The 15,685-nt window shown below is 35.9% G+C and overlaps 1 protein-coding gene across 1 annotated transcript in view; it reads right to left on the bottom strand.

Annotated features, from left to right (window-relative positions):
* The window catches only part of LOC111512493 (corticotropin-releasing factor-binding protein), a 126,185-nt gene that overhangs the window by 11,288 nt on the left and 99,212 nt on the right, over nt 1-15,685 (bottom strand). The window contains 3 exon segments of the mRNA XM_074169644.1: nt 2,822-2,930; nt 6,446-6,633; nt 12,013-12,223. Of these exon segments, the coding sequence (XP_074025745.1) occupies nt 2,822-2,930; nt 6,446-6,633; nt 12,013-12,223 (508 nt within the window).

The raw sequence follows: 15,685 nt of genomic DNA, 5'->3' as shown, positions 1-15,685 counted from the left end.
GCTGGAATATACGATACAATACAATACAATACTTTATTTTTCCTGAGACTTTTTTACAAGCATGGAAATCGTATGTATTCAGGATGAAAACAAGCACGTTCGGATATATTCCTGACAGTTCACATCACTGTGGACAGAACAAACTTGCTAAGCTGAATTTTTTAGTGCTTCGTCTTTTGACTGAGAACAACTCAGTAGTACTTGTACTAACTGAGTTGAACTTCGCCTTTTGTTATATCAGCAACTAGCTCTGTAAATATTTGTATGTAACTACAGCTGGGAAACAATAAAGACGATTATCATTATTATTGTTATTATATTTCTTCATCGTAGTGTGCGCTGGTCAGATCCTATCCCCCGAAGCCCCGATACATTCGGGAGGGTGCGCCAGCATTATCAACCAATGACCACTCCTCACACCGTAGGGTAAATGGGGTTCGAGAATCATGTGCCCTGAGCAAGCGCAGTGAGCCAAGAATGACAGCCTTCTGCATCTGTGCGGCTAAGATTTCTGCATTAGTGCGGCAAGCCGGTATGATTTCAAGATTCGATAGTAGAGAGGACATCATTCCACCAAGGACTCCAATAATCAGAACAACCATCTTGGTAGAGTGATCTGGATAGTGTCTGCGGAGTTCGAAGAGAAAATCTCGATATTTTATCCGTTTTTCCTCCTCTTTTCTGACGATATTCGTCTCGCCAGATGCTGAAAACTCCACGACAAATATCGTTTTGGTCTGGTGGTCGAGAAGGACTACATCAGGCTTATTAGCTTGTATGAGCCTGAAGATGGGGAACGAATAATTCCAATGAATTCGGCACTTCTCGTTCCCCACAACGGATTCAATATCCCCGGAGCGTAGGGCAACACCGGTGTCTCGTCAATACCGTGAAAGTGCCGTAGATGGTAATATAGCACTCTCAAGGCCGCGTTGTGTCGATGGATATAAGCCGAGATCGCATATGCTGGACATGCTGATAGCAAGTGCATTAGGGTATCGGGGGCCTCGCGGCAGGCCCTGCACCTTGTGTCAGGAACCTCTTTCCCCATCACGCGACTGCGGTAGACTAAGGTGTTGAAGACACCATCCTGACAAGCCATGATGAAGCCCTCAGTTTCCGACTTCAGCCCACTCGACCTGAGAAAAGCGAACGTCAGGCGCTTTGATAAGCCAAGGTCTACACTGTCATTGAAGAAGACTCCATGCATTGGCTTATCCTTGTGTCTCCGCAGGAGTAAGGTGAACTCTGCGACTTTTATCTGAGCTTTTTGCTGAACGGGTTCATCAGCTGCTCTTGCAGCTGCCCGAAGGAGGAATGCTCCAATTCCTGCTCTCTCATGGTCACGGACCATGCAGAAAAGGGGATCCGAACTCCTGATGACTTTACAGGCTGTATCCAGCCGTGGAACGGACGATTTGGGATGCAAACTCCTATAGAGATGCATCATTTTTCGGGTCTTTACGTCGAGTTGATACAGCTCCTCCCGAGTCCACTTCACTACTCCAAACGAGTAGAGTAAGATTGGATCGGCAAGCATATTTGTTGCAGCAACTTTGTTCTTCCCCGACAGTTCCGATGACCAGATCTGTCGAAATTTGTGCTGATACTTGCCGTGGAGAGAGTTTTTCACTGCAGTTACCTCTTGTGAGTGGCGTTGTTCCACCCCGAGGTAAATATACGTCTCTCCGGCATCCAGATGGTGTAGGATGCTTCCATCTTCGCCTTTTGTTATATCAGCAACTAGCTCTGTAAATATTTGTATGTAACTACAGCTGGGAAACAATAAAGACGAATATCATTATTTAAAATAAGTCATACACTACAAGGACTCCTAGGAAATCCATAGGATAAAGTCAAGAATTCGGAAAAGTCTGGAATTTACGGAATTTAATGTTGAGACTGCGATGCAGAATATTATGGCCAAACTGAAAGATCTATTGAAATGAGATATAAAGAACACTCAGCACACCTAAAATACGAAAGATCAGAAAAATCTGCAATCGCCCATCATATTTTACAACAAAACCATTCCAAAGACTAGTTCATTGATATCAGTTAGACAGGTTAACAACAACAGGTATCTGTAGAAATAAGTGAACATAATGATATTATGAATAAGGATGGTGGATCAATACCTAATACTATACTATATAGCTTTTCATATTTCATTCATCATATTTACCTGACTGTTAGATGAGGCGATATTGTAAAGTTAATTCAACACTACTAGATAAGGCAACATGTAAAATTAACTTACGACAATTAAGACGCAGGTACCTAGCAGAGGTATCTATGGTATAAATAAGAACACTATTGTATGTTATTTAGTTCAATCTTCGTGAAGATGATCATTTGGTGATTGAAACACGTGTCGAGGTTTCAAGAATAATCAACTGAAAAAAAATTATTTCCACAACCATATTTCTTTAGATGGCCAACGTTTCGAAAAGTAATCCTTTTCTGTTTTCGAAACCCAATAAATGCAATCTGTAATCGCGACAGAATTATTACCAGGTATATTGCCAACGCCACAAGGTATATTTTCCAAACGTCGACCATCTAAAGGAATCTAAGTATAGAAATTCTATTTTCTCGATTGGTTTTTCAATTTTGAGGAGAGCTTGATGAATACGACAAGTTACTGACGAATTGGAATCTTCAGTAATTTATATTACGCAGTAACTTCAGCAGATTCTTTATTGATCTAGTTTTGTTTATTTTTCTCATTGTTGAAAGTTACACCTCCAATAGACCGTAATAAACATTGACTATTTCACAAAAAATGTATTTCAAAGAATCTATGGAATTTTACTTTTACCTGCTTTTGAGTCTAGCCCGCAAAGCGTGTCAGCTAATTGGAGGTTGGCATTATCCAGTCCTGGAGAACCCCCTATCTGCACATAATCGTCTAATCCACGTTTCTGGCACTGAAATAGCAAACCAATTAGTGGCGACTAGACAAGCAACATATTGTTTGTACGAATACGAAACATGGCAACAGGATATTAAACATTTCTCCGAATTAGCTTCGCAGACACATTCACAATAGATCGTATAACGAAAAATCCATTATCTTGAACAATAATTAGAAAACTGTAAATATTAACAGTTTTATTGTAGTGCTGGAAGATTTTTGACATTTTCTTCAATAGAAATTCATCGTGTATAACTTCAACGGTAGCTTTTGACTAGAAGAGTATGTATCTCGAACTTAATAGAAAATAATATTCTGAAGTAACGAATAGTGATCATTGATCCTTACCAAAAAGATTTCTTTTAAAGGGATTATTCAAAATATGAGGTCTTCACTAACGAACCTAACCTAAGAGACCAAATCAGGCAAGACATGCAGATTACCCACTGTGTTTCAAAATGTTCAATACGAATTTTATGTCAGATTAGGTTACTGTCTAGATACATCGTGTAATTGTTGCAGCTACGAACTGGAATAAATTGAATTTCAAAAATACCTTCAGTTCTGTTGCTACGATATACCTAAATTTGACGCAACTTGTGACACATTATTGGAATAAGCTCTGCAAGATAGTTTCGAAATGCGAAAGGAGTTTTTCTGTTCAAAAAGACCGGTGATGACGTTATTAATCAAAGGTAGTTCTCCCTGTACACAGATCATCGTTTTAAATAACAGTAATTCAAGATCGGAAATCAAATTGTTTCGTGATTTTTGAAAACGTTAGTTATCGTGCTGATACCAAATTTATGCATAACTTGAGACACACTGTATATGTCAATTTGGAATTTTCACCAGAAATGATGAAAAATTGAAGTTTCACTCAGAATCACATATTGATTAGTTGGAAAGGATAATCGAGAAGTATATTTCAAATGAATGAATGAATAATTAAATAAATGAATAAATGGATGAAATAATAAATGGTCTGATTGCTTTTGAAAATATTCAGAGATTATTGTGTTTAATCAAAACGAATTTTTTTCCAAAAGAACAAAAGAAAGGTTTTTTTATAATCAGTTGTTCTAGAGATATGTATGTATTCTCTGCAAATTATTTAAGAAACACATTTTAACTGCCAAGATCCCTCTCCACTCATTTTGGTGACATGAGACAATTTTACCACTGTGTATGTGTTGAAAGCAAATCTGAACGAACATTGACCATTTAATTTTTTTTTCTTTTCTGTGGAAACATTTTGAAGATAATGAAACAGACATCACAAATAACTGCATCTTATAAAAATTTTCAGTTTCCAAAATAATCTGTCAGTGATATACTATAGGAATAATGACATAATTTTTGTTTGTGTTCGAAATCAACATTCAAAGAATCACTCGTGAAGTTCAGATGATAAAATCTAAAAGTATTTTCGTCAAATTTGACCTGAATATTTGTTCAAATTCTCCGTATTTCAGAATCTTTTCATTCAGTAAATTTCTCTTATTCAGGCTTCACTACATAGTATAAAACAGAGTCGTTTTCCGCTGTCTGTCCCTATGTATGCGTAGATTTTTGAAACTACGCAACGGATTTTGTTGCGGGGTTTATATGTATATAACATACATAATATGGTAGAGACACACTAATAATTTCATAGGTTTCACCTTAAAAAGGTGTACAAAGATTTATGGACTTCTGGCAGAATCTTCCACGATTGGCTCACCCAAAGGGGTTTATTCACCTTTCGAAGCTTGATACCCAACAGTTGTTGGACTACAGTAGAGATGAACTACTATGTCTAACAAGCCTTCTTACAGATCACTGTCATTTGAATCATCATATGCAGACACTCGGACTGTCGAAAGAGAGTGTGCGTCGCCTCTGTTTTTAAAATGATGAAACAGCAGAGCACATAATTTGTGTCTGCCCCGCTGGGGACCGAATCAGGTTTTTAGAGTTCGGTAGAGCCGTATTCTCACCATCTGACCTGAAAGATCACTTACCATACAAACTAATCGGCTTCGTATATATATATATATATATATATATATATATATATATATATATATATATATATATATATATATATATATATCTCAGGGATAACTCACAATAACCATTTTTCATCCTCCCCCATTTTTTTTTTCAAAGCGATTTTGATCAATACAGCACTGATCATTATCCAATTAAGTACCTTAAGTACATTGATCATTCAATATAGCTCCAATGTAGGCCCTCTACAGCATGTTATTTAAATGAATATTCTCGAAGATATTACAGATTTAAAATGCATGTTCATATCGGTTGCGGCGGTACCGGCCGCACGGCCGGCGGCCGGGCCTATAAATATCGCGGCAAAGGCCGCGCTTTGTCCTATAGCACTATAATTAGCAGCAATTGCACGCCTTCATATGCGTATTTAGTATCATCATTGCACCCATGCGAAGCCAGGGCGCGTCGCTAGTTTGACATATAACAACAACCGGGGTTTTTTGAGGAAATACATTTTTTGATGAAATCGTATCACTTCAAAGTTCGTATCAGTAATTTTACTTTTTTTTTATGAGGTTTCAAGTAGCTACTGAATGAGAAAATATTCGATTGATTCAAATTATTTCTCCATAATTTCATCCATCACTTACCTTTTTCTTATTATATCAAACAGATGGAGGCTTATTTCGTTTAATTGGATATCATTTTGAAAAAAATTACTTCTAACACATTAGAAAATTTCCTTGTTACCAAATTATTATACCATTCAAAGTAGGTGTTCACACAGCCAGTGAATCCAGTTTGATAGGGATAATCCGCTTTCCATAGGCTTCAGTGTTATTGAACCAGTTTGATAACGATCGACAAAATTGGTGTTTGCATAGATATTGACGTTGCTTTTAGTAACATCGGTTTTCATAAATCCTTTTTCTAAATGCCTTCTGAATTCTCAAATAATTTCGATTGGAAGACTTTTGATGTATCCTATTGACTACTATCAGATGATTATATTTTGTTTTCATGTCAAGTATCTCAATATTCACTCTACTGAATGATCTTTCGATCTGAAACCTACATATACTCCTACAAATGCATAAACAGCAATATATATTACAGATCAGGTTACATACACTCAAGGTATATTTCGTTTATTTTCCGAAATAGTCAGGGCTGGAGAAAAACAGTTTGGAATCGACAAATCATTTCACAACGTGGGATAAAAGAAAAAACATAATCGAAATGTCGAATAATTTTTTCAGAAAACAGGTAATAAGTAAAACATATTTTTATTGAATATAGGTTACAAAAAATAACTTTTGTCTATTTTCTATTTCCATTTTTTGTGACCGGTTTGCTTGAAAATAGTTTAATAAACTCAAACAAGTCTTAACAAATAAAAATCTCAGTAGAAATTAGATCAAAGTTATTTTTCCTTTCCTTGATTCAATGAGTGAAAGATTATCGAATCCAAAAAGGCTAAAAATTAATGATTTTCCACAAAGAACTTTCCACATACACAAAACACACATGCACTACCTCCAACCGAACCTTGTGGATGGTGCCAGTTTCTAGTTCAACGCCTCTACCATCGCTGGGCGTCGCTCCAACATCCAGTGCAGCCACTTTTACTACTGCAGGAAATAAGGTGCTCAAACTGCAGTTCGTCCTCTTTCCATAGTTTCGGAGGGTGTATATGTCATCCGTTTGGAACAATACGTTACAGGCTGAAAAGATAGTGAACAGTTTTCATTGGCTGTAAAAATGTCTCCGCATCTTGAATATATCTGATGGAGAACAGAAATGAATTGAACTATGGTCAATGACTTTTTTCTCGTATAATTTTGGCAAAGAGCGCTAATATTTCTGAACAATTTTATTCCGGTTCTACTTATCCTCCACTTCAAAGTTAACTCTGTACCGGGGGTTTCTTTTATCTTGAGGTTGGATGCCTCCCCGTCTTGGTGGTGGAAATTATTTCATTGAGAATCAGTGCCTGAATGGATAAACTGACTGATCCTAAGCAACTTTTGTTTCATAAAGTTTTTTCGAACAATAAACCCACACTTTCAGACTGTTTTCAGCGAATAACTCAAATATGAAGTACTTTTTTAGAAAATGTTTTCCCAGTGAAAATATAGCCTATAAAAAACCCAATAAAAAAGTAATAGCTTGTTGAAGGTTGGTTCTTACTCGTCAAACGTACAGTTACAATAAAACGCATTATTCAAGGGTAACTCCTAGAAACTTTCTATAAAAGTCCTCAATATTAAAACTGAGCGAATTATGACGAGAATAATGTTAGTGCCGTTATTTTTGTTGCTTATAACTTATAATATGATCCAGGAGTTTGACCGGTTTACAGTGCTTGGTTACATTTCTTGGTCCACAATGCTTGATTATTTTCGTGATAAGTTACTTATCCAGAACAAGCACTTTTCTCAATCATCAGAAATGCAATACTCTTCTCGTAGCATGTTTCAACAATGAAGTTGGCGTCTTCAGGATATGAGAAAAACTTCATTTGATTCCAGAAGTTCCAGTACTAACTTATATAGGTTGCTTAATTTCCGTGCTACGGATTTACATTGAAAAGTACAAGTTTTTTCAAACATTTCAAAAATGTGTATGTTTATTGAAACTTGAAATATTGGATTTTGGTGTGTTGGGGTAACAGTTTTCTCTTCCGTGAAAGGATCAACTTTGAAGTACAGGGAAAGTAGAACTAAAATCCGATGTTTAGTGTTGTTTTAACAATACCGCTGTGATTTACTTTATAACTAGACTGAATACAGTGCATTTTTTTAATGCTCCCCCCCTTTTATTTTTGAACGAGTTACTCAAAGAAATGAAATTTGGGATAATGAAATTAATGCATAAATCCTTCATTTTGAAGTGAAATTGACAGAAGAAACTTTCAAGATGGCGACTGAGCGACACCTGGTAAAAAAAATAAATGAAAACGGGGTCTTGTGACAAATCTTTTGAAGCTCCTGAGAAATGCTTCAGAACCCTAGAATGTCAATATTTTCAACTACTACAAAATGGCGGAACTTTCAATAATTGCCTGAATACATTGACGTTTAGCTACATAATATGAGATAATGAGCTTGAGGTCAGTTCAGAAGATGCTCGAAATGGTTGCCTTGAACTTCTTGACATATGAACAGGCTATCCGATATTTCACGCCGAACATTTTCGAATACAGTAACGTCAATAACTCTACAAATATTTATTATTGTCTGCCGCATATCCAATATTGAAGCAGGTTCAGTGAATCAAGTACAAAGGTGTCAAATCTGGCGAGCGGGCTGGCCATTCTGTAGGACCTCGACGGCCAATCCAACGACCGGGAAAAGTAGTATCCAAATAGTTTCTTACTTGTCTGGAGTAATGTGGTGGGGCTCCAACTTGTTGGAATACAATATCCATATCGAATTCATTAGGATTCGCATCGACGATTTCAGTGATAGAGGGTCAACAGTAGTTTCCAGCATATTCAAATACAGTTCCCCTGTTACATTTTGATCAATAAATCGCCGTTTAAAAAATTGTACATTCGTCACTGATACAAATATTGTGGAGATATATAGGATGCCTAGTAATGGTTTTCGTCATGATTTCGCAGAACTCCGTTTTATCCCAATTATCCCAAATTTCAGTTGAGTTGACCCGTTCAAAAAATAAAAGGGAAGGACATCAAAGAAATGCACTGTATAACCCATTTCGATGACTATTTCAAATGATCATTCTTCTATATAATTTTGAAGGAAATATTTTTCAACATTAACTTCCGAAGAAAACCACATAGCAAATGAGTTCAAAATGTGTAGATCATGCACACTGTAAATGTGTAGATCATGCACAGAAGTCACTTTTAGATAAAAATCGAAAGACAAAGCCCTTTCCAAGCAACTTATTTCACAAAAAATTAAAATTTCACGAAAGAAAATATCCTTTCGAAATAACAACCACTTTTATAAGAACAATGACTTACTCAATAATCACTTGTTTTCTATTTAGTTTGTATTCCAAACATTCGGTAGGAAATTCAGGCAAACAGCATTCACAGGAACGCCATTCAACGTGATATATGATAGGGACATTGTTTTGGCCTTGGTACTTAACAATAGTCATTGCAAATGCCAATCTCATTGAAAATTGCACACGTTTGAAATGAACTTTCACATCTGTAGGTATAATAGGAATTCGTGGTAATATTTATTTCCACCTCGGAACTTGCCATCCAAAATGCTGGCTTCGACAATTTTTTTCAATAACTTTTCAATGACTAATCGTGTGCCGTTGCGAATAACTTTGGTACATGATCAACATATCTTTTGAACTCATTTGATTTCTTCCTCCTTCCGAAAGTTTTCAAAATTATTTGTATAATGATGTAGAAGTGGAAGACAGTAGCTATTCCTTCTAAACGAACCTTTTCTAAAAATATACCCCTTTCAATTTGATGATAGGTACTGATTTTTTGAACTACATGAACTTTGGTTCTATTCAAGCTAGCAATCACCGAATCCTTACAGAATTGCCAGTTCTATGTAAATTATATCCAATAATGTTGAGTATTATTGAAATTACAGATACTTTGATTCTACCATTGATAAGTCAATCAGAAATAATTGTTCATCTCTTTGCCGGAGAAAATCAATGTTCAATTTGGTGTGCATTGGTATGTCGAAAAAATAATTGATTTCATGAGAATGTTATGTCATAGCGTGTTTAGAATTTTTCAAATTTCCGTTTCGACCTGTTTTCATCTACCGAAATTGTTGAACGGGGTATCTACCATATTAGGTAGATGGATTCACTATTGTCGTAATATGAACCGGTAACCTTTCAACCATTAAGTTACACAAAAATACTCTTCATGGCTATTTATCGCAATATTTTGCCCAAGGACAAACTAACAACTAACATAGTGATAAGAAAATAAAGTTTCCGAAATATTAGTTTCCCCCAACTACCTATACAGTATGTGGTAAACGTCTGTCGGAAAATAACCACTTCCCTGGCTAATACCACGCTGGTGTTGAATTATATCCGACAGACATTATGCAAGATTCTTCACAGAGGCTAGTCTCGCAGATGTTTCTAATTCATTCAACAGCAAGACAATGCTGAAATTATTCAAGTAGATCACCTGCAGACCGCGATTTCGAGGTATTACCTCTCGTCAGTACAGGAAAGATCCTATCCAGACGGCAAAGTGTCTGGGACTCGATTAATTTCAACACGGCCCCGCTATATATATATGAAGTCTTCATCTGAGAGGAAGATTGTTAACTAGTATAACATCGTTGAATACAACTGGCCGATACTTGATGAAAATCTATATTAAAAAACTAATTAATACAGTTTATTGCATGATTTTCACATTTGTTTCCCTATACAATAGCTTTCCAAGCATAAACTGAAAGTTACTTCTAAATTACAACCATTTTATACTCTAACCTATTACCTACTCGTCTACCTAATGAATGAATCTGAAAAGATCAGGTATGAATTCATTAAATTTTTCGAAAGTATGCCTGTAAATATACCTATATACGAGTGTTTTTACCTGTAAATGAACAGATTCAATAATGGCGAATTATCCAATTCATTTTAATCGGTCATATGATATTAAAATTTTTTTTGAATTTGTTTATTTCCATACTCTCCAAACAGGTCAAGTTTCAAACCTTTCTTCTGGAAATGAAGGAGCTTGTATTCATGGTTGAACTCATGTCCCTTTGTAATTAAATGAGTGGCATATGTGGAATTCATTTTTCCATTCTGGAAACTATATTTGTGTGTATAAATTATCGTGTGGCTCATATCCGATATTTTCTAAAAGAAATCAAAAGTGAAATTCCAACTGTGTAGGAAGTTGGGAGAGATTAATATTTCGAAATATTCATTTCCTTTTACGTATGGATCTCTACTCGATAGTTTTCACTTTTGATAATATATTAATTCTTTAACAGAAATGCAAGCCGTACTGAAACTCATCATATCATCAGAATGGGACATTTAGATCTCACCCATTTGTTTTTTGTCTATTGTTTCAAAAATTCATCATGATTTCGTAAACTCCACTTCTCCAAAATATGCTTTTTGAGAGTTTTCACTGTTGATGGAAAAAGTTACACCCATCGACCACATTTCAAAGTTGGAATATTCATATGTAGTGATTTCACTTCTCTGATGAATTGATACTTTCTTAGCAAATAGTAATTCCATGTATTCGAATCTACTTAGGATTTATTGATTCCTTCGAGATGGTTATTATTATTCACTTCATTGAATATATTCAGAATGAGAACGATTTTTCTAACTCAAAACTTCAAATTGGTTACTTGAAAGAAGAAGTGGGAGGAGTATGGGTATATTAGAAAAGTTTCATTGCAGCTCTTTAAGCAAGAGTTACTTGGTGAAGTGTTGATTCCACCTCTTTTTAATATTCTTTACTGAACCTTCATGTCAAAACGAATATTTTTATATGTTTGAAAACTGTTATTCGTAATATTGTAGTGAGTGTTTGGCTCAGACTCAGAGAAAAAGTAGTACGGTACTGGATATAAGAAGAACTACTGAATGAAAACAGTACTACTGAATTAAAACATTACTACTGAATAGAAAAATATTACACCGAACTTGTGGAGCCCCAGCTGTTCTGCCTCCTGATTTTCAATATTTTTATCAATGACATAACGGCAGGCACTTCAAATAGAACAACTCTCTTATTTGCTGAAGAACTCGAAATATTTTCCGAAATTGCTTGTTTCAGCGATGCACTCTGCCCCACTCACCATATTTCCAAGCACTTTCTCAAAGGTAAAACCTTCGCCAATCATGATCAGGGAAAAATGGCCTTCGTTGACTCCATCGAATCCCGAGTAACCAATTTTCAACCTGACTCGACCAATTGACTTGTGTTATGTTGTCAAAAGTGCCTTGATTGAAATGTCGCTTATTTCGATTGAATCGAATAAGTATTCACTGAGATATTACAGTATGAAGAAGACTCATAAAAACGGAAATAACTTTTGAAAAAAATCTATTATATCAGAAAATGAATGAAAATATGATATGAAATAAATACTTACGATTGGGGTTTTTCACAAATCTGACATTGAAGCTAAAGGTGCTTCCTCTTGCTGGCATCCAATATTGTATAAGAGCAACATTTTGGGAACTGAGAAAAATTTGTTTCACTTTTTTCTCTCCACAAAATTCACTGAACCTTGACCTCAGCGGCCTTGGATGGTCATGAGGACTGGGAAAAAACTCTCCGTTCAGTTCCCAACCATCAACTACCTGAAAAAAAAATAGAAAACAGATAGATAATCAGTTTTGAAGTAACATCCCCAAATTTGATGTATTATTAGGAAACACGGGATCAACTCAACTAAGGCTAAGACATGTTTTCGCCTTAGTTTGATTATCAACCGAAGATTCTGAAGGAGAAAATATACACAAACTGACTGAAGAGAACAAAATTTGCGCGATAGGCCGTTGTCGAATAAAATCTGAAGTACGAAGCGTTTCGTCTGCTTCACTTCAATAAAGATTGCGATAGTTAGTTTGAGGAACTCATAATAACGATATTGAATGTCGTTGATTTTTGGATTTTTTTCTGACGTTTCGCTGACGTGAGTATCTAGCATCCTCAGAGGTTTATACATCCTGAGTTTATTACCGATGACACCGATGACTAGATATTACGGCCGCGTAAAGCGTATTTATATCGACTCAGGTAGTCTGGAGTACTAATACTTACACCTGATAATATGTCAATAACTCTAGTCGACCCTTTTCTACCTGTCATCATGCTGTTTGCCACTATTAAACTTCTCAGAATAGGATTCCATATTCGGTTGGAATTCCATTCTAAGTCCGCAATTGAGGTTGATAGTGTTCCATGTAAGTGGAATTTTAGATCGTATATCCTCCATGCAGTGTGTCAATTTTAAAACTTACAATGGGCTATATCTCACGAACGAAAGTTGATATCGAAAAATGCGCGAAACTGTTTCTAGGATAGTAAGGGGGAACTGAAGTGACATGAAAGAGAACTCACCCCCATCAATCCACTAGGCCCCACTCACCAAAACTCAAAAACTTCAAATTGCAAACCCCTTCTTGTGATACATCATTGAAAAGACTATAAAAACTGCTATCCAATGATATAAATAATAATTGTACATGACGAAGCAATTATTGTGAAACTTTGGCTTAACCATTCGGCGGTCGCGCGCGGACTGTCACTCCGCAAGTTTAACATTTTTGCGATAGTTTTTTGATAAGCATGTTGGCGGCACTGCAAGTAACAGTAGTCTCCTGAAATATCTTGATAATGATCAGTATAGAGTCACAGGTCAGTGGTTGCATTTGTTCCAGTGTTGTGTCCGTTGCGGAGTGAAACTCCGCGCACCACCTTTCTTGTACCTATTCTTATTTCGAGTTGCGGAATGAAAATCCGCGCGCGACCTTTCTTGTACCTATTTTTACTTGAAGTGAGATTTCAGTAATTGCTGTCATCAAAGGTGAGTCTATAATATTTGATTTCTGAAATGTGTTCAATTCATCCAAAAATTTTAGATGTGCTCCTGGGAACAAGAACAAAGGCATTTGGAAAAACTCATGTCAGAATGTTTGATGGATAATGATACGCCTGAGAATAATTTCGAAACACAAGAGGATATTCTTGAGACACAAAGTATCGATAGTGACACAGAACAAGAAATTTCAGACCTAGAAGATTACAATGATGAAACTCCAAATCAGGAGACATGGACGAACTAGGAGAGAGAACCTGATAAAACATCTTCCTGGTGTGAAGCCATCAGTGACAAACTTGAAGAAGGAAGCAGAAATTTGGTCTCACTTTTTTTCTGATACAATTTTTAATATAATTGTGGAGAACACAAATCAACACATACAAGGAAAACGTTGTTCATTATCAACGAGAAAGAGATGCTAAAGATATCGATTTATTGGAAACCAAGGCGTTCCTCGGTCTTGTATATTTATGCGGAGTTCTAAAGTTTAGTCGCCTGAATCTTGAGGAGTTGTGGGATACAAATGGTACAGGAGTAGAGCTATTTCGACTTACGATGTCTAAACAAAGATTTTGTTTCCTCTTGCAACATATAAGGTTTGATGATTCAACTACACGTGACGCACGAAAGAAATACGACAAGCTTGCTCCCATTCGAGAAATATTTGATAACTTCGTCAATAATTGTAAAACTGCTTACTCTCCGTTTGAATACGTAACCATTGACGAAAAACTCGATGCATTTCGCGAGCGGTGTAGTTTCCGTCGATATATACCCAGCAAACCTGCTAAATATGGCATAAAAATGTTTGCGTTAGCCGATTCAAAAACATTTTATACGAACAATTTGGAAGTGTATGTTGGCCGGCAACCTGAGGGACCTTTTGCAGTGAATAATTCGCCCAAAGATGTTGTTTAAAGACTTTGTGAACCAATAAAAGGAACAGGCAGAAATGTTACAGTTGACAATTGGTTCACCAGTATGGCGCTTTTTGAAAATTTGCAGAAAAATTTCAACTTAACTCTTCTGGGTACCATAAGAAAAAACAAGAGAGAACTGCCTCCAGAATTTGCTCGTCCTTCAAGTCGTCCTCCTCTATCAAGCATGTTTGCTTTTCAGAAAAATGCAACATTAGTCTCTTATATACAAAAAAAGAACAAAAATGTTTTATTGGTATTGGTATCATTTTGACGACAAAATTGATGAAAACACTAATAAGCCGGAAATCATTATAGATTACAATCAGACCAAAGGAGATGTTGACTGCGTTGATAAGCTCTGTGCAGCTTATGATGTTTCAAGAAACACTCGAAGGTGGCCCATGGTGGTCTTTTATTCAATGTTGAATGTTGCTGGAATTAATTCTTTTGTCGTATATGCAACTAATAATTCGAAATGGAACATTCAAAGACGACAATTTTTACGAACGTTATGTTTTCAACTAATTATTGCTTCACCCTGTACAATTATTATTCATACCATTGGATATCATTTTTTATAGTCTTTTCAATGATGTATCACAAGTAGGGGTTTGCAATATAAACTTTTTGTGTTCTGGTGGGTTGGACCTAGGGGGTTGATGGGGGTGACTTCTCTTCCATGTCACTTCAGTTCCCCCGTACTATCCTAGTAACGGTTTCAAGCATTTTTAATATCAGCTTTGGCTCGTGAGAAATAGCCCATTGTATGTTTTAAAATTAACACACTGTATATTTTATTGTGTTGCGTTTCTATGAACGATATTTGTAGCCGTTATACGAGGTAGGAGATCATAATGAAGAAAAGAGAATTGAAACTTTCTATATTTTTACCACTTTCATTTGTAACTAACGTTACTGCAGTTTCGTCCTATAAGGACATTTTCAAACCTAAACATTAAACTCTTTTTGATGTATAATATCTCTTTTTGAACTGTCTATTCTCTTCATAGGAAATATAGAATTCAAATCAATTTGGAGTCGATCAAAGCTTTTGTAAAATTCATGATTGATATGGTATTCAAATATTTCTGTATCTGTTTTGAAATTCATTGTAAATATTTTCTTGACTAAATATTAATTGTGTTTCATTTTATTCCTGCAGGATTATCATAAAAATTTGTTTTGAATGAAAAATTATATGACAGTCTCAAATAGCTGTATAAAGGATATTTTTCGGGTTTTCTGGCCGTGGTCTGCAGGTTTTCATGCATGACGTTTCGTCTACTGCGGCAATGTGG

This window comes from Leptinotarsa decemlineata, unplaced genomic scaffold, assembly GCF_025532065.1.
Source record: "Leptinotarsa decemlineata unplaced genomic scaffold, Ldec_3_MD MMD2_P_RNA_scaffold_5, whole genome shotgun sequence".
NCBI classification, from domain to species: Eukaryota; Metazoa; Arthropoda; class Insecta; order Coleoptera; family Chrysomelidae; genus Leptinotarsa; species Leptinotarsa decemlineata.
Note: the sequence above shows the minus strand (reverse complement) of the source record. Positions and strands in the feature narration are given on the sequence as shown.